The sequence below is a fragment of the Artibeus jamaicensis genome, unplaced genomic scaffold (assembly GCF_021234435.1).
Source record: "Artibeus jamaicensis isolate MK-2021 breed Jamaican fruit bat unplaced genomic scaffold, CSHL_Jam_final contig_464, whole genome shotgun sequence".
In the NCBI taxonomy this organism is placed as follows: domain Eukaryota; kingdom Metazoa; phylum Chordata; class Mammalia; order Chiroptera; family Phyllostomidae; genus Artibeus; species Artibeus jamaicensis.
In genome coordinates, this window is record NW_026521842.1 from 13847474 (window position 1) to 13871619 (window position 24146).

General features: G+C 43.8%; 1 protein-coding gene and 1 pseudogene across 2 annotated transcripts; one reads left to right on the forward strand and one right to left on the reverse strand.

The window, feature by feature from the left end:
• Positions 1-22: 22 nt before the first annotated feature.
• LOC119055878 (ATP-dependent RNA helicase DDX19A) lies at positions 23-19445 on the forward strand. 2 transcript variants are annotated; one of them, XM_037154178.2, is made up of 12 exons: positions 23-191; positions 3410-3458; positions 5670-5720; positions 6195-6330; positions 8786-8878; positions 10326-10428; positions 10773-10887; positions 14376-14553; positions 14936-15173; positions 16354-16516; positions 17016-17207; positions 17628-19445. In XM_037154178.2, the coding sequence occupies exons 1-12, from the start codon at positions 135-137 to the stop codon at positions 17687-17689; spliced, it is 1437 nt and encodes a 478-aa protein (XP_037010073.2). In that variant the 5' UTR covers positions 23-134; the 3' UTR covers positions 17690-19445. The 2 variants fall into 2 exon arrangements, with proteins under 2 accessions (XP_037010073.2, XP_053522648.1); XM_053666673.1 differs by lacking the exons at positions 23-191; positions 3410-3458; positions 5670-5720 and adding exons at positions 5780-5930; positions 6625-6685.
• LOC119055885 (uncharacterized) lies at positions 8297-8402 on the reverse strand (annotated as a pseudogene).
• Positions 19446-24146: the final 4701 nt, after the last annotated feature.

Genomic DNA, 24146 nt, shown 5'->3' on the forward strand with positions numbered 1-24146 from the left:
ACTGACGTCACTTCTCAGCACCGCCGCTTCCGGTCCGCGTTAGTGTGGTTCTCGCGCCTGCTGCGGGTTAAGGAGTGGTGTTGGCGCGTAGTGCGGTAATTTTCTACGCGGGCCCGCCTCCCTCCTTCTGGACCATGGCTACCGACTCCTGGGCCCTGGCAGTGGACGAGCAGGAAGCGGCTGTCAAGTCGGTTAGTGGCTTCAGCTCCTGGGGAGAAGGAAGTAGGAGGGCCCAAGCGGACCCTGTTTCGAATACAGGGAGTCCCACGCGTGGGGCAGACCGGGGCCCACCGGGGAATCAGTACTGATTTGCGCCTGGAGAGATCAATATCGAGATTTTTCTGTTCATCTGCGCCATTAGAGACTTTTATCCTGTGTCAGATCTGCCCTCTCTACGTATGTTGTCTTTCGTCGATTGCATTGCAGTGGGGTTATTAAGGAAAGGGAAATTTAAATGCCTATTCTCTTTCTCACCAAGAGTAGAAAGAGTCTGCTACTCTTATTTTAACATAATGTTTTTTTAATTTATTTTTAGAGAAGGGAAGGGAGAAAGGGAGACAAACATCAATGTGCGGTTGCCTCTCACGGGCCCCCCAGTGGGGACCCCGCCTGCAACCTAGGCATGTGCCCTGATTGGGAATAGAACCAGTGAGGTTGTGGTTTGGGCGCTCAGTGCACTAAGCCACACCAGCCAAGGCTTAACATCTTTTTAGATCCATGTTTAAATTAACAAGGTTGGCAGTTTGTAGCTCAGCAGAATAACAGATGCAGGTTTTATGTGTTTCAGTCTACTGCAGATGTTGGTGGGAAGCACTGCAAATTGTTTCATTGATGTTTAAAGTGACATTTAGTTTCATATACTGGTTCTTCTTTGATTAATGAATATCCAGTCAACTGGAAGGTAATCATAGTGTAAACTGTGATTTTCTGTTATATCTAAATGTAGGTTTGTTTAGTGAGAGTGACGATTTTAGGAATATAGTTAAACTTTTTGGTTTTGGGAGGCAGCGGATGTTTTGTTTTTGCAGTGTGAAATGTTATAACTTTTTAATGCCTAAACTACATTTTTCTTCTCCAGTAACCCTTTAATTACTTGGGGAGTGTTGTCAGTTTATCAGCACATATTTGAAATGGGCCAAACTCAGTGGAGAATAGGAAGAAGCTTCAGAGCCTAGTTAGGAAGGCTGGAAGGTGGGAAGTGCTGTGAAAATGGTAAGAATAATGTGCTGGCTGAACTCTGAGTAGGAGGAGGACATTTATGAGTAAGGAAATCAGGGACGTTACTTCTCAAATCACTTACATTTGAGCAGGATATTAGAGATTGAGTCATTTTAAGAGAGATGGAGGTGACAAGCATTTTAGGAAAGTAGAATGTACATTTCCCTGGAGAGCAGGAATCAGAACTCATTTTTTTGCTGCAGCTTGAGGTTATTGAGTTGTAGTAGGAGCAATATAGAAAATATTGTAGGGAGTGTACTCTGGACCTTAACTAAGAACTTACAAAACTTGCTTTATTTGTTTAGTGTGGGGATGTTTAAGGATACCAACCACGTTAAATTGGGAGCTGGCGAGATTTATTGGACTGCAGAGAACAAAATCTATTAGAAAGAGTGATGTTTAAAGGAGAGGAGATTAGTTGGAAGTTACTCTAATAGCTCAGAGATGGAAGGTGTATGTTGGGGGTGAAAATGAAGATGAGGGAATAGATTCTAGAGGTAACTGTGGAGGTATAACTGGAGGATTTAGAGAAAAGGAGAAAATGGAGATAAAGGCAAAGATTACTGTTGGCAACCTAGACCCCACAGGTGGTATTAATGAAGTGCTAGTAATAGGACTAGAGAGTGGGAAGAAGGGCAGATTTGGTGTGGAGGGTGGCGAGTTCACTTCTGACTGCTCTGAATTTGAAGTAAGGAGGACATCTTGGTAAATACCTGTGTTGGGAGTTGGCAAGAGTTTTCCCAAGTTTGATGATTTCTTAGTAGGATTCACAGGATCCAGCCTATAATTCTACTCAGCAATGGGTTGTTACAATGAAAAGATACAAAGCAAAATTAGCAAAAAGCAAAGGTATATGGGGCCAAAGTCCAGGGAAGACCAAGCACAAACTTCTTTAAAAAATTTTTTAACTTTACTTATTTATTTTTAGAGAGTGGAAGGGAGGGAGAAAGAGAGGGAGAGAAACATTGGTGTGAGAGCAACATTGATCAGTTGCCTCTCACATGTTCCCTAACCTGGGACCGAATCCTCAATCCAGGCATGTGCCCTAATCGGTAATTGAACTGTTAACCATTAGGATGACATCCACCCCAGTGAGCCACACTAGTTAGGGCCAAGCACAAACTTCTAAGAATCCTCTCTAGTGGAGTCACACCAGGGGTGTCAAACTCATTTTCACCAGGAGCTACATCAGCCTCGCAGTTGCCTTCAAAGGGTCAAGTGTAACTTTAGGACTCTATAAATGTAACTACTCCATAACAGTTAAGGGAGAGCTTGGCGCTTCTGCCCAGTAGAAACAAAGTACCGGGCTGGATAAAACAAGGTGGAGAGCCAGCTTCAGCCTGAGGGCCTTGTGTTTGCCTCCTGTGAGTCACACGCTCCACATTTGTGCTTAATTACTTCTGTAATGGATTATAACAACACAGGTGAAGTGTTGTCAGGGAAACTCATTAGAGACATTGCTTAGAGTTTTTATTGGGCTGGGCTTGGGGGAGGGAGGCTGTCACCTAGTCATCCTCTGCCTAGCGTGTACCCATATTCCAGACTCCCAAAGGAAAGCAGGTGTTAGCATAAAGCACATGTTTTTACAAACATAGTCAGGGAAACCCTCAGCAGTTCTGGAAATGGTGGGAACCCTCCCAAAATCCATGTTTCCAGATGCCAGTGGCCAGCCTTGCTAGCTGGCTTTCCTAAGGATAGCAGTCATGCTTTTTAATGTTAGTGTTTTTATGTACAATGCCCATCAGGCATTTGGAAATGTGGCGCTAGAGTTCAGGAGAACAATCAGATTAGAGGTAAAACTAGCAGTTAGTTATCCAGGAAGAAATCAAAAAGTATGATATAGTATATGGTTCTGGTGCTCTCAATTTTACGATCTAGTGTTTCACATCAGATCTTCCCTAGAAGACAGAATTGGTTTCAAGTCTTTTTAAACCTAGAACCCTACTCTAGCTGTGATACTATGAATATCACATAGGCCTAAACATACTTGGTATCTGATTTCAACCAATGTGCTTATCAGGAGGCTGATGTAATTCAGTGTTTTAAAGCCTTGCTTCCTAATAGTTGGTAAAAACCCTCCCCTCTTTTTTATCTTACCACGTAGACTTGTGTACTTAGCTTAGTAAATAATTCTTGGTATTAGGCTATTCTGTGGCTCTGCTCTCAAGTGTTTTCTTTTACTTCCATTCAGATCAGTAATTTGCAGATCAAGGAAGAGAAAGTCAAACCAGATGCCAATGGTGAGTCACTGGTAACTAACTGTAAGCTGGATACAAGCTACAAATTTGCATCTGCTTTGTACTCATAGCTATATAACATGAAAAGAAGGGAGCTTTCATTTAGCATGTTGGGCAAATGTCAGCACTGGATTTGACAGCCAGTAAAATCACTTTCACACTGAAGGGGATACATTGTTCTTCCAGATTTGATTTCACCTCTGATGCCTTAAAATCAAGAATCACTATTGGATTGTACTGTCACTGTTAATAATATTTCTTTAAAGTTTTTTATTTCATTTTTTTAAAGGTTAGTCTCAGTTCAAAACTCAAAGTATAAACAGGTAAAAGGCCTTCTCACCCTGGCCCATCCACTATTTACCCAGTTCTAACTCTCCACCTATATTGGTTTGCTGGGGCTGCCACAACAAAGTATCACAAACTGAGTGGTTTAGACAACAGAAATGTATTGTCTCATAGTCCTGGAGGCCAAAGGTCCAAGGTCAAGGTGTTGGCAGGATTGCTTCTTTTTAAGAGCTTTGAGGAGGGATCTGTCAGTCTTTGGTGTTCTTTGGCTTGTGGAAGCATCCCCCTGCTCTGTCATTTATCTTTACATGGTGTTTTCCATGTGCACATATGTGTTCACATTTCCCTTCTTTATAAGGATATCAGTCATATTGGATTGGGGGCCACCCTGATGATCTCATCTTAACTAATTACATCTGCAGTGACCCTATCTCAAAATAATGTCATTTTCTGAGCTGCATTCTTAGGACTTAAACATGAATATGGGGGAGAGCAGGCCCTAACCCATAATACTACCCTATTCTATTATTTACCACTCTTGGATTATTAATATTCTTCCAAAGTTTCTTTAGGCAAAGCAACTACAAACACAATTTATTCAATCAATTCTCCCTTTCTCTCTCTCCTTTCTCTTTTCTCTTTCTCCCTTCCTCTCTCTTACTGACTCACCAAAAGATGGCATAGTATACACAGTATGTTTTTTTGCACATGTGTTCACAGGTATATACATTTATGCTTCCTGGTGAATGAACCCTTTTGTATCCCCCTTTATCTCTGGTGATGCATTTTTGTCTTGAAGTCTGGATTATGGGAGCCACTTCATCCTTTTGTACTTACTACCATATTTTGCTGTGTATAAGGCATACTCAAGTTTTTGGCTCAAACTTTCAGGGGAAAAGTCTTTCATTTTAATTTTTAAATTCATTCATTTGTTTATTACTATTTAGATACTTGTTTTTGTATTATAAAGGAATTTTAGCATTTATTTTGATCATAATATGGGACAATAAGTTTTATGTAACTAATAATTACAAAACACCAGGACAGTTACAAGGTATTTCAGGTACTACCTGTGTATAATGTGCATCATTATTTTTCCATTAAAAATTTGGGCAAAAAAGTGCATTACACATGGCAAAATGTGAGTAGTTGCATGAAATGTCTCTTTGCTTCCCCTGGTTCTCCACTTCTCTGTGTCTTTGTATTTAAAGTGTGCCTCTTGTAGACAGCTGGCAGTTGGGTCTTGCTTTTTTATCCATAATCTCTGTCTTTTAATTAGTAGTTTATCTATTTACATTTAGTGTAATTATGTATGTCACGGGTTTAGTTTAACAAATTTATTACTTGTTTTCTATTTGTCCCTTTTATTTATGGGCTTTTCAGCTGTACTTCTTTGCATTATTTTATGAGTGTTTTTAAGCTTTCTTCATCTGAGTCTTGCATATTTTTTATTTCTAGGTGCAGTACTTTATCTTTTTAGTTGCTATTATAAATAGGGTTTTTTGAATTATATTTCTATTTCTATTTATGTAAGTTACCAATTTCTGTTTATTAAGTTGCTGGATACTTAGTCCTGCAAGTTTACAGTTATATATTCTATAAAAAGTGACCACTTTACTTCTTTCTTTTAATTTTTAACACCTGCATTTTCTTTCTCATATTTAATTATGTTTGCTAATATAAAGCTATATTTTATATTAGGAAAAGTAAGTCAGGTGATATTCTGATCACTTTAAGTCTGCTGAAATCTCTGGGAATTTGACATTTTCTTACACACTTACAAACTTCCTAAGAATAAAATTATTAAACACAAAGAAATGCCAACTATTTACCTTTTGATCATTTAAAGAAGTTTTAGTATTTACATTGTCCCACCTTCTGAGTGGGTTTGACATTTGCCTTTCTGATTACAACTGTTTTCTTGCATAGGTGTGATAAAAACCAATGTCACTGCAGAAAAAGCAGATGAGGAAGACAAAGGTAACTACTCTTTGAAACCCTGTAGCAAGACATAAAGTGTGACCCAGGACTTGCCATTCTGGAGCCAGAGGCACTTGGATCGTAAGATGAAGAAGAGGAGGAGTCCACAAAGGAGGCTGACAAGACACAGTCAGTGAGATAGAAAGACCAAAGACAGTGGTGTCCCAGAAATCAGAAGAAAGTGTTTCCAAAGGAGGGAGTTAAATATAGGTAACAAGTTGATTAAGAGACATTGATTAAACATTGTCTATTGGATTGATTTGGCAGTGTAGATATCGTTGGCAGGCTGAAGTGAGGTGAAGAGGTTCAATAAAAAATTATGCAGTGTACATTCAACAGAAGGGGAGGAGAAGAAATGGAGATGAGTAAAGATTACCATTTTAGGGACTGTTCCATAAAGGGGAAGGGGGCGTGTCACAAGGGCGGGGTTTGTCAGGTGAGTATGAAGAAAATCTGTTGGTTTCTTCCTGACAGAGGACAGAGCTGCCCAGTCCTTACTCAACAAGCTGATCAGAAACAACCTGGTCGACAACAGAAACCAAGTGGAAGTCCTGCAGCGGGACCCAAAGTCCCCCCTCTACTCGGTGAAGTCCTTTGAGGAGCTTCGGCTGTGAGTATTTGTTCCTCTGAACTGCGTCTCACCTGTCCCTCTTTTATGAAACTTAGCCTCTCAGAGATTCTTCTGGGAATTTTACTTTTGACTCTTTAAAAAGATCCTAATGTATTTATTTCTTTGACTAGTTCATTCTTCACATGATTCAAAAGTCAAAAAGTATGAAAAAGGTTACAGTGATGGTCTCCCTTGCACCCTTGGCTGCCCATTTCTCCTCCTCCCGACAAGGATTTTTATATGCCACAGATTTATTCGTCATAGCTGAAAGTCTCTTTTCTTTTATGCTCTTAGAACTTTCAATAAAATATTGGCTGACAGGGGATTTCTGGATGTCAGGAACATTTCTTATTAGGTAAGCCCTTTTGTTAGACTACAGGGTTTATGTTCTTAAGAACAGTTTTTCTGCTTTTATAAAATCTGTAAAAAGAGCCTGCACAGGATTCCCAGGACCTACAGTGGGAAGCAGCCATCAACATTCTGGAATTTTTAAAAATCCAGAACCTAGAATTACGTCTTAGGGGAGCACATGTACGGCATTGCGCTAAGAATGACTTCTAAATGTGTCATTATTTTAAAGAGGTAAATATGGAAAGTCATACGACGTTTTTTGTTTCTTCAGTAAGTTAGTAAAGAGGTGTTTATGGATTGTTTTATGTACATGCCACTGTGCTGGGTGTTACGAGTGGCATGAGACATGACTGCCACTCTTGTTGCCTGCCAGGGCCCAAATCACAGACGGAAAATAGCTGGTGAATAAGAAAGTGGTGGAATAAATGGATTCTTGGCCTGTATTCAGCAAAACCTGTTGCATGTCCACTGTGAGCAAATAGGGGCCACATTTCTGCCAACTATTACCGCTGCTTTAGAGTAAGAGACACTTAAAACACTAGAGTCAACTAGAAACAAATCAAGTAATGAAGTTAATTGAGTAATAGCTAATGAAGTTAATGAAGTTATAGCTAATAACAGGGTTTGTTTTTTTTTAATGATTTTAGGAAATTATACTTCTCTGCGTTATTTCCTCTCAGGGGCTAAGTATCAGTGGTTTTCTTTTTCTTTCTTTCTTTTTTTTTTTTTTTTAAGTTCTTTTCATTTAAAAGATTGGAGCCCTTAGTTCAACCATTGGCAACCTGTCCTCTCTGAAATGGCGCATCCTCTCTGCCTCAGCCTTCGGCAGCCAAAGGAAACAAAGAATGAAACCCAGGTCACCTAACACACTTGGTCTGTTTTGTACTTGAAAGATTTGAGTTAATCTACAAAATAAAAGGAAAAATTTAGCCACTGGAAGCTCTTGGGTCACTTGAAAATCCTCATTGGTTAGTGACTTTGTTGCCTTGACAACCACATCAGAATCCGCCGGCATTAAAGCCTTTTCTTCCAAGTAGCAGCCATCAAAGGTTGTGTTTTCCAAGTTCTTCCTGTCTGACACCAGCGCAGGCCAGAGGGAGGCTTAGAGAACAGAAGTCCTGGCTCCGTGGGACTTTTCTTTGGAGATAATCTAGTATGATTTTTGTTAAACACCCTGTCAATTTAGAGGTAGCAGAAAGATTATTGTTAAGTGCAACATCGTAGCAACTTTCATTGGTATTTGTGGCGTAGCTGCTGACATAAGAGGTTGGTGCTTTTCTATTCTTGATTTTGACTAGATGTTGCCTCCTGATTTTTCCAAGCTGGTTTTGGGAGGACTGTTGAATACAAAATGACTGGCTCGATTTAATATCTGCACTGCGAAATTAAAACTGAAATCCCATTCTCCAGAGGGACTTCTGTGTCTTAGCAGCATAGTAAGCAGTGTTACATTTAAATAAGTCTTATTTGATTTATTCTATATCGAGAATTGATAAATGCCACTCTTGCAGTGCCCAGAGAACACTTGTCCTCCAAGGCCAGGCATACTCGTGGGTCTGCTGAGAGCGTGGATTTCTCCGAGAAAGGGAACTCGTCTGTATTTTGTGATTTGTATAATAGTTAGAGATTAAAATTCAGTAGGAAAAAGATGGTTTCACTTTATTTTAAACTGATAAGAGCAGATACTACACTTGATCTTAGCTGAAAGGCCGAGAAGCAATATTATTTTAGTATTTGTTTTTTGGTTGTTTTTTTTTTTTTAGATTTTATTTATTTATTTATTGGGGGGGGGGGAGGGAGGGAGCGAAACATCAATGTGCAGTTGCCTCTCACATGCCTCTCACTGGGGACCTGGCCTGCAACCCAGGCATGTGCCCTGACTGGGAATCGAACTGGTGACCCTTTAGTTTCACAGGCTGGCATTCAATCCACTGAGCCACACCAGCCAAGGCTATTTTAGCTAGTGTTTTTTTAAGGCATAGAAAAATATCCGACAAAGATAGGATGTATCATTCTTTGCCAAATATAAGGAAGGATAAAATTCTAGGCCTTTAAAACCATCTCAACAACTAGGAATCCATCTTTTGTCTCCCTGGCCTCCCAGGAAACCGCAGCTGCTTCAGGGAGTCTACGCCATGGGCTTCAACCGACCCTCTAAAATACAAGAGAATGCACTGCCTTTGATGCTTGCTGAGCCGTGAGTGCGCACTTCTTCCAAATTTGTTTGTTTTTTTAAATTTAATCTTTATCGTATTTTTTTCCATTACCCTTTAGTCCCCTTCCACCCCCTTCCACCAGCAGTCACCACACTGTCGTCCACGAGCCCTTTTTCCTTTTAGCTCAGTCCCTCTACCCCCTCCCCTCCCCCACATCTCTCATGGGGTTTGGTTGGTTTACTGTCACCTACCAGCAGCTGTTTCTGTCCTGAGACCGTGATGGGACATTTGAGGCAACATGTTTCATTAGGGGAGCACCTTGGGCAAGTGCAGAGAGAGAGTGAGATGGAGTTCAGTATAATTTCTGCCTTTCCTGCTGAGCAAGGAAGACTGACCAACAAAGTAGCACTGTTATTCTGTGCAATTTTTAAAAATTAGGTTTTTGAAAATTATTTGGAATTTTCAAGACCTGAGAAAAGGTATTAAGAGCAATACCAAGAATACCTGTAACTCTGTTCTGCCAAGAAATAACCCACCATTAACTAGCGACAGCTGAAGCCCCCGAATTTCTTTCTGTTTATGCCATCTCCCACCAGAGTGCGCGTAAGCCCGAGTAGGCCGTCGTTCTCCCACACTTCTTTGTACCTTTACTATGTACCTATGTGTCCCTGAGAACATAAGAGCAGTTTACATGTTTTTAAACCTTAGTAGATAAATGATATACTTTATGTAGCAACTTTTTTGTTCAACTCTATTATTATAATATTTTTATTTTTATTTTTAAAAAGGTTGTGTTTATTTTCAGAGAGAAGGGAAGGGAGGAAGAAAGGGGGAGAGAAACATCAACGTGCAGGAGACACATCGATTGGTTCCCTCTTGCAATGCTCCCAACCGGGGGCCTGCCCACAGCCCAGGCATGTGCTCTGACTGGGAATCAAACCGGCTGCCTTTCAGTTTGCAGACCAGCAACCCACTGAGCCACACCGGGCAGGACAATTATATTTTCTTTTTTAATGACCCAAATGCCACCTATTTCCATGATAGTAAGTTACATGAAGTGAAATGTGAAGGCTCCCCCTGAAGCATCTGACTGGCTATCTTACAGTTTCCATAAAGGTGGAAAAGGGAGCCCACGAGGGGGCCAGTCCTGGAGACACATTGTGCTCAGTGGGAAGCGTCCTCAGGGATCATCTCGGCACAGATCTTACCCTGCAGTGTTCATGTCCACGGGGCCCACAGAGCACAAAACTAGGGCACTAACTGTGCTAGAGTCTAGAGTGAGGCTCTCTCCGTGTGGACCCATCTAAAATTCATTTCCCATAATTTTAAAGCAGTTTTTAAACAATATATAAAATATTTACCATTGTGTTCAATGCAGAAAACCTGGACCAAAGAAAGGGAATCCATATTCTTAACACCCAGAAAGAACATTTTGACACCTTTTTTGGTGTTTAACCAGTATTTCCTCTCTCTTCTTCTCTGACCCAGCCCGCAGAACCTGATTGCCCAGTCTCAGTCTGGTACTGGTAAAACGGCCGCCTTTGTCCTGGCCATGCTCAGCCGAGTGGACCCAGCAGAGAGATACCCCCAGGTGAGGTGGGGAAGCCTGGGGTGCTGACTTTCCTGCCCTGGGAAGGGCAGCGCCATCTTGTGGGGGACTGATGAGGAAGCCCCTGGATGGTTCTGAACATTTCCTATGCCTCAAACTGTGGCTCCAGCAGAGCAGGTCCTGGGTGGAATTCATTTGGAAGCAGCTTTAAACAATAGATTTCGAAGGCATCCACCCAGCCAAGCTGGAAGGTTGGCCTGGTCGAGGAGGATGCCGTTCTCTGCACTGTTCTAGTGGTAATAACATCAGCACACTTGTTGCTTTAGAGCCTGTTGTCTGTTACTAAAAGGGTCTCCTAAACTCCTCCTTTATGATCTCCCTGTCAGTGCCTGTGCCTCTCCCCGACATACGAGTTGGCGCTTCAAACAGGAAAAGTGATTGAGCAGATGGGCAAATTTCACCCGGAACTAAAGCTCGCTTATGCTGTTCGAGGCAATAAGTGTGAGTATGAAGGGGTGAGACCTAAGCAGAGAGTATAGCAGGGTAGTTGGGTGTTTGAATGTTGAGGAGGCGAAGATGATTATCCAGCTCTCTGGTTCAGTCTGACCTTAGAGCCCAAATTAATGCTTTTAGCTAATGTATTTAAAAATAAGATTTTTGTATTGTTAGAAAATCTCTGGGCCCTGGAGTTCTTTGCTAAGAAAACAGGGTTTTGAATTCAGCATCCAGAGTCCTGGAAGCTGCTTACTAGAGGGATGGCAGCACTCGGGGTGCGAGGTAGAGGCCGGACACCTTTCTTAGGAGCGAGCACAGCTTTAGCAAGAGTGAACCAAGAGCATGTACCGCTGACTTGGTCCTACAAACTCAGAAATCTTCCAGCAGTTTGTTCTTCACGTGCTCAGCAGAGTGTAATGTGGAGAATATGGGTTAAAATGGGGCGTGGGCAGTTAGAGAGTGGGTCATCAGAAAGTTATTGGAATGTAAAAAGAACTACAAATCATTAAGAGAAAAGGAAGCAGTCTAATAAAAGATTAGGCAAAAGAGACCTAGTTGTAGACACTTCACGAAAGAAGGAATTCAGATGGCCAGTAAACATGAAGAGATGAGGTTCACTAGTCAGAACAATGTGAATTAAAACCAGTACACACCTTTCAGAGGGGCAAAAATGAAGAAATCAACAGTTACCAGCGTTGGTGAGGACGCGGAACAGGAAAGCGCGTGCTCCCGATGGGGAGTGCGCGCTGGTACCGCACTCAAGGACAGAGTTTGGCGTGGCCTGGGAAAGTGGAACAGAGACGTCCCTCTGACCCAGCAGTTCATAAGTGCCTAGAGCAGCGGTTCTCAAATTTTTTGGTCTCATATTAAAAAATTATTGAGGACCCCAAAGCATTTTTATTTACACAGGTTATATCTATTGATATTTGCTATATTAAAAGTTAAAATTGAGAGGTTTTTCAAGTACTTTTGAAGACTATATGAGGGAAATCTGGCCTTTCATATAATTTTAGATTTTTTTTTTTGATGTCCCTCCAAAATTTAACAACTGGTAGTTACTTGAAAGTTAGTTGAGTTCTGACCAGTGTGGCTCAGTTGGTTGGGCGTCGTTCCACAAAGCCAGAGGTGGCTGGTTTGATTCCTGGTCACAGCACATGCTTGGGTTGCGGGTTCAGTCCCCAGTTGGGGTACGTGCGAGGGGCAGCTGATCAGTATTTCTGTCTCACGTTGATGTTTCTCTTCCTCTTTCCCCTTCCCTTCCCTTCTCTTAAAAAAAAGTTGCAGTGTGATATTGGAATACATTAATGAACTTTTCACACTGTTACATTAAAATTCCTTGGTTTCTCTTACACTTCCAGTGCATCCTTAGCCCAGTCTTAACGAGTTATGCTGATCTTCCAAACGTTGACACACTTTATTACACAAAAATATTTTATTTCATGCATTAATGTCACCACCCATCAGAGGGTTTATGCACATTGAGAAACAAACTTACACTGGCACGTACAAGTTTTCCTAAATTCTAATTCTGATTTTCTTTTCAAAGCTTAAATATTATAACGGCAGTTAATACATTAGATTGTATTCATTGAAGAGACAGGCATTCTTTTCTTATTTTACTTATTTATTTTTAAAGATTTTATTTATTCCAAGAGAAAGGGGAAGGGAGGGAGGAAGAGGGAGAAACACAGTGCATGGTTGCCTCTCACGCGTCCCCATCCAGGGACCTGGCCTGCAACCCAGGTACGTGCCCCGACTGGGAATCACCTGGTGACCCTTTGGTTCGCAGGCTGGCATTCAATCTATTGAGCCACGCCAGCCAGGGCCTTTTCTTTCTTATTTTAAAGATTTTATTTATTTATTTATTTTAGAGAGGAAGGAGGGAGAAAAGGTGAGAAAAACATTAGTGTACAAGAGCAGCATTGACTGGTGGCCTTTTGCATGCCGCAAACTGGGGACCTGGCCCTCTGTCTAGGTATGTGTCCTGACCAGAAATCGAACCAGTGACCTTTTGGTTTTCAGGCCGATGCTCAATCCACTGAGTCACACCAGCCAAGGCCTTTTTTCATTTTCGAGAAAGTATATATCAGATTCCCAACTTGAATTCCTATATTTCGTCAGTCAGCACACAAAAATGGCTCGTTCAGCTTACCACACCACCACAGAGCAGCCTTTCCCGGAGAGGACCGTCCCGCTTTGGCGCGCAGTGGAAGCACCTTGTCCAGACCAGAGACGCCTGGCTTGGGCAGTTTGCGCAGGTTCATTTGATAGCTCCAGCTGATGCGTGCCCCTGAGTGGCAACATTGGTCTTCTCCACATTGTTTTGTAGTAACATGGGACTTCACTGAATGTGAAGGATTAAAACATTAACTGTGTTCTGTGTATCATTTTTTAAAGTTTCATTTTTGACTAATAGACAATGGATGCTGAGAACCACGATGTGTTTAAGAGTTCATTTAAATTTATTCTGATGGATAGTTGATGAATTTCTAGTGAAAGGCCTTTTCTCCTCAAATTTTCAAACTTTATTTTTTTTAAATGGTTAAGACATTCACACATTTCAAATTGAAAAGGAAATGTGATAGAAACTCTTCTTCATCCCGGCCACCTACTCCTTCCGAAAGGCACCCGGTGCTAGGCAGTTTCTCATGTGTCCTGCCAGGGATACTCTGCAGCTGCAGTTAAGTAGTAGTGTGTGTATATATTGTGTGTATGAGTGTGTAACTGTGTAATGTGTGTGTACTCACATGCATGCACATAAATTACATGTATTCTTTTTGCCTCTTTTGGTATACAAACTAAAGGGGTTTTTTTTGTACATTTAATAATGTATTTTTGAGATTGCTCTGTATCAGTTCTTAAATGACTTTATACTCCTATTGATGTTATCCATTGGGTGTATCGTAGTTTACTTAATTAGTAAACTTCCAGTATGTGCATATCCTTGTGTGGATGTAATTTCACACATATTAATACAAACCCAGGACGAATTCCTAATAATGGAAGCATTGGTCAAAGGCTGCATGCATTAATAATTTTGATAGGTGGTTATATCAGCTTCAGCTCCCATTGGCTACAGTTTGAGAGTGATGTGTTTTTTCAGTCAAGGAGATTTGTACTTAGGGAAATTGTTTACACAATTAGAGTACTTAACAAAGCAAAAAAATCACCGAGCCAGAATCCTGGGACTAACAATGACAAATTTTGGAATCAGTCAGTGAACTGTGAGTGAAGGAGTGCTATGAAAAGAATAAGAGTGATGCTGAAGAGGAAGAGTTGGGTGATGTCGAATGATAGGAGAAGGTAGGAACGGGGAACTGCCACTGAGGGTGCACTGTGTAAGATTCAGTTCTAACCACAAGAAGTAAAGTAGGTATGTGTATTTTAAAATCTGGAATTAACTTAGTCTACTAGCTCTAGATGGTGGCCAAGTCTTGATTTTCAAGGCTGATTTTGTCCTAGAAGTACCCACAGAGCACATCTTGTCCCCACAGTGGAAAGAGGTCAGAAGATCAGTGAGCACATTGTCATTGGCACCCCTGGAACTGTTCTGGACTGGTGCGCCAAGCTCAAGTTCATTGACCCCAAGAAGATCAAGGTGTTTGTTCTGGATGAGGCTGATGTGATGATAGCTACTCAGGGCCATCAAGATCAGAGCATCCGCATCCAAAGGTAGGATTCTGGATCTGGGAGGAACTTCTCGCCTCCTGATCCACGAGTAAAAATCTTCCTCTTTGTGTCTCGTCCTGTGATACCAGCCCCTCTTCAGTCTCCTGCTGGGTTCTTTGCTTCAGAAGCTTCAGAAGCACATGCCTGATGGGCCCTGTCAGCACCGACCATTCTCCCAGCCTGGGCTGAGGGAAGGGCGGGACTTAGGGAATCTGACACCACTTTGTCCCTGCCCCACATCTGCTCCCGCCTCTGCCCCACAGTGCTTCTCCACCTCTACCATCTTCCTGGGGACGCAGACCACCCAAGCCTGGGGAGGCCGTGCTTGTGTGGGTTCCAGTGATAAACTCAGGGTCATGCCAAATACCTGGGCCTTGCCTTGCAGGATGCTGCCCAGGAACTGCCAGATGCTGCTTTTCTCTGCCACCTTCGAAGACTCTGTGTGGAACTTTGCCCAGAAAGTGGTCCCAGACCCCAACATTATCAAACTGAAGCGTGAGGAGGAGACACTGGACACCATCAAGCAGTACTACGTCCTGTGCAATAACAGAGATGAGAAGTTCCAGGCCTTGTGTAACCTCTACGGGGCCATCACCATTGCTCAAGCCATGATCTTCTGCCATGTGAGTAGCAGCAGAGGAGGAGCAGCGGGGGCTGGCCTGCCTGGGGAGGGGCTCCCTGGGGAGGTGTTGCCCAGGCCCTGTCTCTCGGCCAGCTCCACCTGAGTGTGGTGGGGGACCAGGCTCCCTCTGTGGCCAGGAAGGAAACGGTTTGTGAAGACATAAGAGGCGATTTATTCTTCATGTCCTGAGGTATACGCGGCCTAAGCACAGAGCACCTCGAACTTTTTAGTACTTGTATAAGCTGTATTATTAGAAAACACGAGAGAGGCAGCTGGTATTTATAAGAAAAATAAGAAACTAAACAAAACAGTTGGTCCAACACTAATATAAAATAACTAGTTTTCTAGTCGTAAATGAGAATACGTAGAAAGTGGAAGGAGAGATCCCATTTATAATAGCAAAAAAATTTTTTCCAGAAGTCAGTATTTAAGATTTCTGAAGAAAACTTCAGAATAGTATTTAAAGTACGTAATGAGACAAATCTTACTCTGTTGTTGGAAGACAGCAGAGTGGGGTCCCTCTCCCAACTTCAGATGGAACTTGCCGACCTATAGAAACCAACACGTACGCCCTTCCCCTGTTGTCAGCATTAAGTGACATTTGCTTTATCCATATCCACGTGTGTGACATCTGTACCTTTTCTTTTTTGCTGAGTTATTTTAAACATAGTTGTAGACATGGCCATTCACAACCGAATACTTCCTAAATGACTGTAATATTACCACACTTTAACAATGATCCTGTGACAGCGATACTGTCCCCTGAACAGTTTATCCATAATCCGTTTCACCACTTGTCACCAGCAGGTTCGGGGTTCATCAGCAGCTTTTAGTTGCTGCTGTGAATGAAGCCTAAGAGCCATTCAAAGACTGTTGCTTTAGTTGTCCTGTCTCTTGAGAGTCCCTTAATCTAGGACAGTTTCTCCCCCTTTCCTGGCACGGATGTCTTGAAAGATTGCAGGCTAGTAAGTAGAATTACTGATTTTTTCCCCTTCTGATTATTGTCAGGTGAAATATTTTTGTAAGATTACTACCCAAGTCACATTGTTACTTTCTGCTACACCATCACGTTAACAGTTTTAGGAAATTTAACCCTTAGCTGCCAAGTTTCAGGTAGAGTTTTCTAGATCAAAAACACTTTCTTTAGGAAGCTTCGCTTCTCAAATGTTTTCTTCCTTCAGACCCGCAAAACAGCCAGTTGGCTGGCAGCAGAGCTCTCAAAAGAAGGCCACCAGGTGGCTCTGCTGAGCGGTGAAATGATGGTGGAGCAGAGGGCTGCCGTGATCGAGCGCTTCCGAGAGGGCAAAGAGAAGGTGCTGGTGACCACCAACGTGTGTGCCCGCGGTGAGCAGAGACCTTGTCCTGTCCTGGTCTGCCACACTCGGGGCAGCGAGGGAAGTCCTCATAAGTGAAAATCTCAGATGGTTTGGAAAAGATCGGGTGGGTTGGTGGTGACTCTTTTTTCTGGGAGAGACTGGACTCCCTCAGCAGAGGAGAACTTGCACAGAAGCCCGGAGTCCTGGCCTGGTGGAAGGAAAGTGCAGGCACCTGACTGGTTTAGCACAGCACCTGCTCCTCTTGGGGCAGCCACTGAGGTTTTAGCTGCATCTCTAGACACTTGCGTCCAGCAGAGACTCTCCCAGTGACTTCGTAATCTTGTCAGCCCCTGCCAGAGCCCTGTGGTTTCCTCTGGGTTCTGCTGCGAGCCCTTGTCCCCGGATCCCAGAGCCGGCCCACCCAGACTCCTTCCACCCAACCTTGGTGTATGTGGCCCAACTGTGGGCAAATGACAGGGGCTTGTCCTCTCCCACCCTTAACAGTTCCCCACCTCTCCTTCGTGCAGGCATCGACGTTGAGCAGGTGTCTGTTGTCATCAACTTCGACCTTCCAGTGGACAAGGATGGGAACCCGGACAACGAGACCTACCTGCACCGCATCGGGCGCACTGGCCGCTTTGGCAAGAGGGGCCTGGCTGTGAACATGGTGGACAGCAAGCACAGCATGAACATCCTCAACAGAATCCAGGAGCATTTCAGTGAGTCCCTGGGAGTGTCCTCTGCCAGGGTCCTCTCCTTATAGGGGCACATGCGAGGGTGCGGGTCGGGTAGGTTTTCCTGTGACCCCCAAAGAGGCTTTGCCCCCGTCCACATTCCCTTCCTTCCCTAGAATATGGATGTTCTCAGGGAGCACACCTGGGGAGTTCAGCATCAGGGACTAGAACGACAGTCCCCCACTGGCCAGCCTGAGGGGCCTTGGGCTCTGACTGTTGCTGTCAGTACCTGTTCCTCAGGGACCAGAAGCCTTTTGGGTCAAAGGAAGGATGGTTGTGGCCAGAGGCAGGGCTGGCTCCTGGCCAGGGTGGAGACCTGTGTTTCTGTCCCTGCTGGCTCCCTCCCCTAGGTGTGTGTCTCCACAGTAACCCCTTATTGATTTCTCTTGGAATCTTTTTCCTCAGATAAGAAAATAGAAAGGTTGGACACGGACGATTTGGACGAGATTGAGAAAATAGCCAACTGAGAAGCTCCACCGGTCCCTGCACAGGAAACTAGTTCTTTCACCGCACAGGCCTGGGCAGTCAGCGAAAGATAAAGGCATGCGCAGAAAGAAACTACCTACCTCACTTTAAATTACGTTTGGACTAGACAAAAATTATGCAAATGATTGGGGAAGGTAGAAGGAAAATTTTGCATTTTGGAATATTTAGTCCTATTTCCCCCATTTTTTAAAGCCATGGTTTCCGTGATCTTTATATCTGGTTGCTATTGGTAATCCCTGGTCCCAGATCCCCTTCCTTTTTTCGGGATAGGGGTGTTAGGACCGGCCTCCAGCCCCTGAAGAAAGTATCGAGTGTGGGAAAGGCCCAGTGCAGGGATGGAGCATGGATGGGACATGAGGGGGCGGCAGCAGAGAGGCCAGGGAGCTGCTCCTCTCCTGTGTCCCTGACTGAGATCAGTCACAAGTGTCTCCTGCCCTTGGGGCCACTTCCTTTTCCTAAAAATCCAGAGATGTTCCAGTCAACCCTCTTAATCTCTGTTCTCTGTGCCAGAGGACATCCCTGTTTCTCCCTGGGTGAGCATCATGGCTACTTTTGTAAACCTCAGATTGGGTGGAAACTTGGAAATCAGCAGATCCTCCAAAGGATTCGTCTGGCAAGGGCAGGTGACATCTTCAAGGATCTAGGCCTGACTTGGCCTCTTGCAGTTGTGCCTGGTCGTCAGTCGTGGGAGCCCGGAGACCCTGGGCAGTGTGTTCCGACCAGTGCCTGGCCAAGTGAGTTGGTTCTCACCTGTGGGTGTCACACTGCCTGCAGGTGAGCAGCGCAGCTTGGAAATGGAGTTGTGACCAAGTGAGAACTGGATTATGCTGTTCATCCCTGAGAGTGGATCTGTTGGTTACTTTAATTCATACGTGGTATGAATATGGACAAATAAATTAGAGCTATGCCCATCATTCATTATGTTAAAATTTTTAAAATAATTATGGAACATTTTACTAATCTTGATTTGTCTTTATTTGTATTTTTCTGGTTATTAGACTAATATATGATCATAAAAGATATACTTGGGTGTGTACTTACATAAATACAGTGCAAGTGCTCTCTATCCCCACCTCCCTGGGCTCACCATTGCTAGCAGCTTGGTGAACATTCAGTATATTTATTGCCTTCTGTTTGCATATACCAACCTGCTGTGCTTGTTAAAAATGTAAGCATTCTTGTGCAATCTGCCGTTTCAGTTACCAGCACACTTCGGCATCATTCCAGCATGTGGCTGCCCGGCATTTATCTCACGGCTTCTGCCGTGACGGGCACACCAGGGTTTCACTGTCGAGCCACGCAGCGCCCCACGGGGCCGCGCTCACCCTGTGCCCTGCGGAGACTCGCTCCGGGACGAGTTCCTCGAGTAGAGCTGTCAAGTCAGAGTGGGGGCATTCAAACTTTTAATGCGTTGCTAACTTGGTTTGCCAAAGATTTTTATCAGCTCATGTTACTGCAGTTATACAAAAATGCCGCCTATTTTCTTAACTGCTTGCGAACCCTGTACATTACTAATTTTTAAAACTTCGCCAAGCTGAACAGCAAAAATTGATCATATCATTGCTTTTTTGTTTTGTATTTAGTGAGGTTTGGCAAATTTTCCGTTTATTAGATACTTGTATTTTCTCGGGCTGCTGCCCCTTCTTGTCTCACCATTTTACTATTGGATTGTCAATCTTGAATAATTTTTAGCCACCTTTTCTATTTTAGGGAAATTAAACTTTGTCTTGAGTGGTACATGTTTCCTAGTCTGTCTTTACAAACTCATTTTTTCTTACTGCTACACAAAAGTCTGATTTTAATGTCAGTCACATTTCGTTGATACTTTAAGAAATCTGGATGTTATGTCACGGCTGGAAATGTTTTCCCTCTCCGTGTTGTAGCGTATTTGCCCCGTTTCCTGTAGTGGCGGTTCTTGGGCAGTAACTTGTCTCAATTCTTGTAGGTCCTAGAATGTTTGGCCCTGCCTATTGGCTGTGCATGGTCATGGGTACATTAGAATGGTGACAGGGCTGTGGTGTGTGGGCTAGAGCTGTGGGGACTGGGTGAATGGGGGGACACAGAGGGTCCAGGTGGGAGCGGACGTGAGGGCCAGTGCAGGTGTATGTATGAGAGGTAGGTGCAAGGCACAGCTGGAGATGGGGGAAGGGTTCTGAGAAGAAAGGTTGTGGTTGAAAAGGGAGCAAACTCCAGGAAGGCAGGGGACCAGGGGAGGGGGCGGGGTGCTCCCCAAGGACACAGGCAGGGCATGGGAAGGAGGCAGTGGGGGGAGGTGGAGTGCCATGGTTCTGGTTAAGTGATGCCCGTTCTGTCCCCCAAACAACAGTGGTACAGAAAAGCAGAAAACAGAAAAGACCGCCTGAGCCAAAAGCAAGATGAATATTTCTGTGGACCAGCAATGGGGCAGCACCGTGGTGAGCACGGCTGAGGCCAGAGGCTTTTTGGGCACTAGTCCAGAAATGGAGTGGCTACAGGCCTTTAGGTGCTGTGGAGTAGAGACTTGGAAGCTCTGTACACAAGGCCAGACCAAGGCCAGGCTCGCTGCAGGGAGGGAGCTGGACTGAACCTGGCCTGCGCCCTGGCCAGACATGAGAGTTACGTTAAAACTGCAGCCCGGAAAGGCAGCGGAAGGACTTGGATCTCCCACTCCCTTGCCACCAGTCACTGGCACACAGTTCTGTTAACTGACTGACTAGTCTGTGACAGCTCCAGGTCACTGACTGTCAACGGGCCTGATTCTAGAATAAGGGCCAAAGGAGTGGGGAGCTGGATGTAGTCAACTTGCTAAACCCATTTGTGGATGGTGGAGAGAAGAAATTCAATGCTAAGAAAGACTGCGAACAACATCAAAATAAACTCATCCCAGATAAATTAATTTCACGGAATGGCCTGAGAGTTTACATGTTTGGGTGCTCAAAGAGAAAGAGAAAATACATTTACTGACAAAGAGCAAGGAATTTTTATTTTTTAAAGATTTTACTTATTTTTAAAGAGAGGGGAACAGAGGGAGAAACAGAGAAACACGGATCTGTGTCTCTAGTGCACGCCCACCAGGGATGCAACCTGCAAGCCAAGCAGGTGCCCTGACCAGGAATCAAAGCGGCCACCTTTTGCTTTGCAGGTGATGCTTCACCAGCTGAGCCATACTGGGCAGGGCAAGGGCAAGAGCGAGAAATTTTTAGACAAAAGCAGCAGTGTGCTCAGGCCCACAAGTGCTAACTGTAAAATCACCGGTAGCTTAAAACTTACCATGCTGGGAATATTTACACACCACAGAAACCAGCAGGTGCTACTGATCAAGAGTCTAGGTTTTTGATAGGGCAGTTGACTAGCATACCCTTGGGCAGAAATAAAACAAGATTAGAAATTTTAGAAGTGACAAAGGTGCACCCTGACTAAGTGGCTTGGGTGGAGCGTCATCCCACACACCGAAAGGCTGCAGGCTCCATTCCTGGTCGGGGCACATAGGGAAGGCAACCAATCGATGGTTCTCATCGATGCTTATCGCTTCCTCTCTCTGAAATCAATGAATGTATCCTATTTTTTTTTAAAAAGAAATGACAAGGGTAGTCACTGAAATAAACTAAGTGAGAATCATAGATTCCAATCATAGTTATACCCTTGATTTAAGGACAAGAATGCAAACAACCTAAATTTCAGTAGATTCACACAATAAAACTAGTTCTTGCTCCCATAAAGTCTAAAGTGGATATTTGTTTCATTCGCTCTGCTGGACACTTCTCTCCCCAGCTCCTTCCGTTAGAAAAATGTTGTTTTAGACTTTATTTTTTAGGAAAGTCAAATTTACATTAAAAATTGAGATGATCGTACGGAGGGCTCCTGTATGTCCCCCGGCCCCGCACCCAGTCTCTCGTGGTGTTGATGTTTTAGTGCGATATGTTTATTATAATTAATGAGCTGGCGTTGATCCTCAGATTTCCCGTTTTCCCCTGGAGTCTTTTCTGTGTCAGGTTCTCATTCAGGACAAAATGGTACATTTAGTTGTCACGTAGGGACCTCCTCAGGTTCCTCTTAGTGGTGACAGTTTCTTGTGCTTTCCTGGTTATTGATGACCTTGACATTTTTGAAGAGCATGTGCCAGGTATTTCGAAGGATATTCCTCTCTTGGGATTTCTCTGTTGTTCTTCTCATGATTAGACTGGGGTTATAGGTTCTGGGGAGAAAGTCCATAGAAGTCAAGTTTTATTTTCACCACATCACATCAAAGGCACATACTCTCAGCATAACGTCAGTGTCATCAAGGTCAACATAACGAAGTTTCATCATGGTCATGGATGTTGACCTTGACGACCTGGTTGAGGTAGTGTTTGTCAGGTTTCTCTCTTATCCCCTCTCGTACTTGACTCTTCGGAGGGAAGTCACTGTGCACAGTGCACATCTAAGCCACGCGGCGCTGTTCCTCGTCCTTGAGGGTGGAGTAGCTGCAGAAGGCATTGGGAATTCTGCATGGAAAACTGGTCTCATAAGTATGGACTGGTGATGTTAACCTTAATCATTTGGTTAAGGTGACTGGTATTTTAAGTATGGCCAACTTTAAAAATTTAGTTATTTCATTTATAGCAAAGAAAGGAGATTCCAGACCATTCCCTTAAGTGGCCTTTAGCGTGGTGTTTCACGGAGACGGGTTTCACGGGAAGAGCTGTGGAGACACAGCCTGGGAGACGGGAGCATCGGTTCATGGGGAGCTGGCTTCTTTTGCCTTCTGTGGGGCCCCTTTGCCAATTTTATGACAAATTATAGTTAAAAAAAGAATTATTGCAGAAAGGCCTTCCATAACTTTACATTATAATGAATTCTTTGAATTATTTTTGTAATATATATATATTTTTAAGATTTTTAAAAATTATCTTTAGAGGGGAAGGGAAGGAGAGAGGGAGAGAAATATCAATGTATGGTTGCCTCTCGTGCATCCCCTAACGGGAACTGGCCTGCAACCCAGGCATGTGCCCTGACTGGGAATTGAACTGCGATCTTTTGGTTCACAGGCCCACGCTTAATCCACTGAGCTACACCAGCCAGGGGGTATATTCTTTTTAATTAAAAAAAAAGAAAGGCAAAGTTACGACATAGGGAGGACTGAACTCAGATCCACCTGAGTGCAGGCGGACACCATACGTTCTTCCTCCTTCACCAAGCCTCCCTGGAGAGAAGCAACCATGCCGCCAGAAAGAGTCTGTGTTACTCTCAAGAGCAGAGAGCATTGTCAGATGAAAACTGTGAGTTCTATGCTCTCAGAGGACCAAGCTGGTCCTAATACCCACGGTTCAGCACGCACTGGGGGAGGCAGCATTTTCTTGCATTTATGGGGGTTAGTCGTCACCTACACAAGACTTGCTGCAGAAGCTGTGATTTTTCTGGAAAGGGTAGTAGGAAAGAACATTGATTCCTAACTCACTCAGAAGGCAGTAATTTGATTCTTAAAAACATAGTAGCTTTAGGATTCTACCCTTCCCCTCACCTAGCAATGAATGATGTGTTTTTACCTTGCCAAACATGTCACAGGAAGCCTGCAGCTGTTCTGTGATGGGTGAAATACTCACCTCCTTCCCCTTCCCCTGGCCTCCAGCCAGCGTGCCCACCCGGTGTGCCTTCTCCCACGCCTGCCAAGGAGCCCTCTGTTGCAGACTGTATTACTGTAGACTGTGTCACCCACTACGGGGCCAGCCTGAGGCCTGGCCATGGGACTTCTTTGGCATCGAGAAATGTTCACTTCTTGACAGAAGCTTAATGGGCCAGCCTGTGGTTCACCAGATTCTCCTTCCCTGCTCCCAAGACCACAGATCCCCCAGAGATGGTGCCTCTGTCCACCTGGGTCCCTGAGTGACCACGATGAGCACAGCGCCTTGACGAAAACACGGCATGAGTGAAAAAATAAACTTTGTTGTTTTATGCCCCCGGCAGCTTGAGGGGCATTTATTACTGCAATATAACCTAGCTTATCGTTACCCTACCCCACCACACAGGCCATGGAGTGGCTGGTTTCCTGCCCAGCAACCCGAATGCCAGCCCAGATGGTAGGTAAGCCATGTTCCATACACGAACACACGATTTCCAAGCAGCTTCCCTATTCACTGTTTCAGAAAAGAGAACAGTCTTCAACTCTCAGAGATTTAAAAAGCTTCCTCATGACAGTGGTATGAAGTAAGCCACCACAGCCATTTTGTGTCTCCACAAAACTCCATGATGTGTGAAGAGAAACAGGAAATAAAACCAAAGCAGAAAAATTCTGTTCACCAGATGGTTTAACGTCACGCTTAACTTTCCTTCTCATGACCTCACTAAAGTTATAGGGAAGGAACAAAAAAGGTACAAACTCACCTGACACATAAAATGGGAACAGTTACATTAGAAGGGGAAATTTACTAAACTTTTTGAAACAAAAAAGGATGAAAAGGCTCCCATTTTTAGCAATATGGA